The sequence below is a fragment of the Clarias gariepinus genome, chromosome 15 (genome assembly GCF_024256425.1).
Source record: "Clarias gariepinus isolate MV-2021 ecotype Netherlands chromosome 15, CGAR_prim_01v2, whole genome shotgun sequence".
NCBI lineage: Eukaryota > Metazoa > Chordata > Actinopteri > Siluriformes > Clariidae > Clarias > Clarias gariepinus.
In genome coordinates, this window is record NC_071114.1 from 27,759,469 (window position 1) to 27,762,814 (window position 3,346).

The window sequence follows — 3,346 nt, forward strand, 5'->3', positions numbered from 1 at the left end:
TTTAACAATGGACATTGTTGTAAACCAGCTTTACCAGCAATAGACATTGTCATAAACTAGGAATAGAAATTCTGGATATAATATGAAAAACATTTTGGTCCTTAATGAAAAAGCTGGAAGTGATGGTGGCAAGAAAAAAACTCCCTGAGATTACATGAAACTAGTAAGTCCTCATCACATGAATCTTTAAACAGACCATATGGGGTCATCTGCAAATAGTGGGTCTGCATGTAATAAGAACTTCCAAAATAAAGTGGTGCACCCTGATGCACCAGACAGGTCTGGGGGCCAAAACATGTCAGGATCACTAGATAACTCAGAAGTGCCATGTGTAGCTCAACAAAGAAAGAGAGAGAAAAATATAGAGAGAGCAGTTCAATATATAAACAGGATAATGGATAAGGTATTCTGGCAGGACTAGCCATGACTGCTTGACTAAAGGGAGAGCCAGAAGTAAACACAAACATAAAGTCTCCCTCAGAAGTAAGACAAGCACTCACTTTACATTTAACAAACTTATGTTTAACAAACTTGAGTCCCCCAGATCTACACCTGCACTTAAGAAAAAAATATTTAGAAAACACTTAATTAAACAAATAGATTTCAACCCAGTTCAGACTCTTTTTTTCTGAAAAAACTCTACCCCCGGCTGTAGTTTTCATTATCCTTGGCACCAACAAATATCCTGCACCCTTTGATTAATTAATGCAGATGTGGCTGATTATAACATAGCAGTTTACTTAGGTACTGTAGCATGAGACCTTTCAGAGCCTTACAGGTCAATATAAGTATTTAGAACATAGAATATACAAAATGAACACAGAATTGAGTATTTTAAAGGGGTTCACTTTTTCTTGGAATCTGATTGAATAAAGAAGTAGGGACAGGATCTAAAAACTAGGTTGTGAATTTTGCTGAAAAAATAAGTAAAATTCGTGCATTCTCTTGAAGTTGGAGTAAATAGTCTAATTGCTGTAGTGACTTGGTTTTATTGTCACCTACATCATCAATTAAATTGTCTGGCTTTAAATTTATAGTCTGAGATTTTCAACCTTGTCCCTAAAAAAATAAAGTCCTTACTACTACATGATAATGGTTGCAGGTTTCTGTGGTGGTCTTATTCCTAGTTAATTTAGCTATGGTAGTAAATAAGAATAAAGGATTATTTTTGTTATATTCTTTGTTACCTGTAAGTGAAGATGAATGTTGATCTGGCAGCACTAAGAAATTTTCTGTACTTAGGATCCTCTGTCATGCTATATGAAATACTAACAATTTAGTTAGACACTATTAACAAATGTCCAAATGTTACAATCATTTCCTTAATAAAATAACCCAAAGCAGCTGTTTCTGTAAAATCTGAAATAAAATTTGTGCAAAAGTATTATTCTTTTTGTTTGATTGTTGTCTTTGCAGGTTGTTGCCCAGATGCCATCGAGGCGGTTGCTCGTGACACATTTGCACCCTGATGAGATTCCTGTTTCATTTAAGACAAATAAAACAAAGGTCGGTTTGGACCACTTTGCAGCTCAAGACAGATCACATGACTAACAGTTCACTATGGCATATTTATTGTAACAGTATTGAGCAATCCTTAACTCTTAACATATTATTTAGTGATTAACCTCAAAGCACACCAACTACCATTAATTATTCAGTAACTACACTAAAACTTAGATGCACATGAGCTTACATCAGTGATAATTCAGCCATGCAATTAGTTTCGAGCACAAAATTAGTTTCTGAAAGTTCTATCAATTCAGTTTCAGGGATTTTAGTCAATGCTATGTCTTGGATTCTGTTTGTTTTTAGATGTTGGTGGTGTTTCGAAACCCCAAAGACACTGTCGTCTCTTATTACCATTTCATGAACAAACACCCTGTACTTCCAAAAGTCGAATCCTGGGACAAATTCCTCTTTGATTTTATGTCTGGTGAAGGTAAGGTGAATGCTCTAGAGTTCCTGAATTCAATAATAATGTTAACTTAGATAACTTAGATAACTGAGTATAGACATTTGACACCGACCTTGTTTTCACACACAGTGGCCTATGGTTCATATTTTGACCACGCCCTGGCCTGGGAGAAACACAATGGAGACCCTAATGTGATGTTTGTGACCTATGAGGAACTAAAGGAGGTAAAAGGCTTAAACAGGGTTTATATTTCATATTCTCCATATTTAATATTTATCTCCTGTGACTGAAATAAACCACCTTGACCAACTTTTAACTTTTGGTATGTTATATAGAAAATGACCTTTTTAGTCATCTGAGATAATGGCCGTATCTCATTTGACCCACAAAAGCAAAAAAGGTTTTCTGATTTTCTTAATATTTCTCAGAACCTGGTTGAAGGTATAAATAAAGTTGCAGACTTCGTCAGCTGAACAGGTCAAGAGAATTGCCGGAGAGAGCACGTTCTGTGTCATGCAGTTAAATCCTTCTTATGGAAAAATGGCCAAAGTTATTTTCTGAAAAGGTAATTAAGCCAACTATTTTTGATAAATTTACAGGATTTGCATTTTACAGAGCTAGAAACAGTAAATTTGTTTAATCAAAACTTTGGTCTATGATCTGCTTTATAAATCAGTCATAAATTAATCAGAGTGTGGGTCACAGATGGATGAGGTCCTGTACTGGGTCATGGCTCAGAGTACGCAGATGGATGAAGAGTTCAAGAAGAAACTATCAGGAACCAGACTGGGAGCCAAGCTTAAATACGAGCAGTACTGTCAGTAGTCTGGAAAATTAAACACTGTCAAATGAGAGTTTATTTTTAAAAGGTACGTTAAACAAGTTGTATTGAAACGCAGTCATTAACATTATTATTTGCTTTACTACCCAATATGTTGGATGTTTAAAAAAAAAAAGAACCCTTTTTTACTACTAATTAAAGACTTCACCACTAGGTGGAGCCACAGCTCATGGCTCATGTTATTTTTTTCCTCTTAGATGCTGTGACTCAAAAAAAGTATTCAATTTACAGCACACTCATACGCTGTTTCAGAAATATTATAGCCCAAGAATATTAATTCTGTCTGAACCTCAGAGCTATAAATGAGTGTCACCATGGAGAGCCTTCCTCTTTCTGTCCCTGTTCTCTCAAGAGTCCCCTCTTCAATCTAATGAGCACTAATCAGGCCAGGGCCCCTGCAGAGCAAAGCCAATCAACAGGAGCAGGACCGCGACAGGAACAGGAGACAGTGGAGTCATTACTGAGAAGCTGCCATTTCTCATCAAAACAACATTTTCATTTAGGAAAAACGCAGAAACGCAACCAGCGGCTGTGAAACTTCTGGGGAAAGTGGATCGGATGATTAATAAACTGTGAAACAGCACATCAGT

The 3,346-nt window shown here is 36.3% G+C and overlaps 1 protein-coding gene across 1 annotated transcript; it reads left to right on the top strand.

The window, feature by feature from the left end:
- Positions 1-1,249: 1,249 nt before the first annotated feature.
- On the top strand, positions 1,250-2,848 carry LOC128542729 (sulfotransferase 6B1-like). The gene is made up of 4 exons (XM_053512701.1): positions 1,250-1,506; positions 1,813-1,939; positions 2,045-2,139; positions 2,621-2,848. The coding sequence occupies exons 1-4, from the start codon at positions 1,429-1,431 to the stop codon at positions 2,738-2,740; spliced, it is 420 nt and encodes a 139-aa protein (XP_053368676.1). The 5' UTR covers positions 1,250-1,428; the 3' UTR covers positions 2,741-2,848.
- The last annotated feature ends 498 nt before the right edge of the window (positions 2,849-3,346 follow it).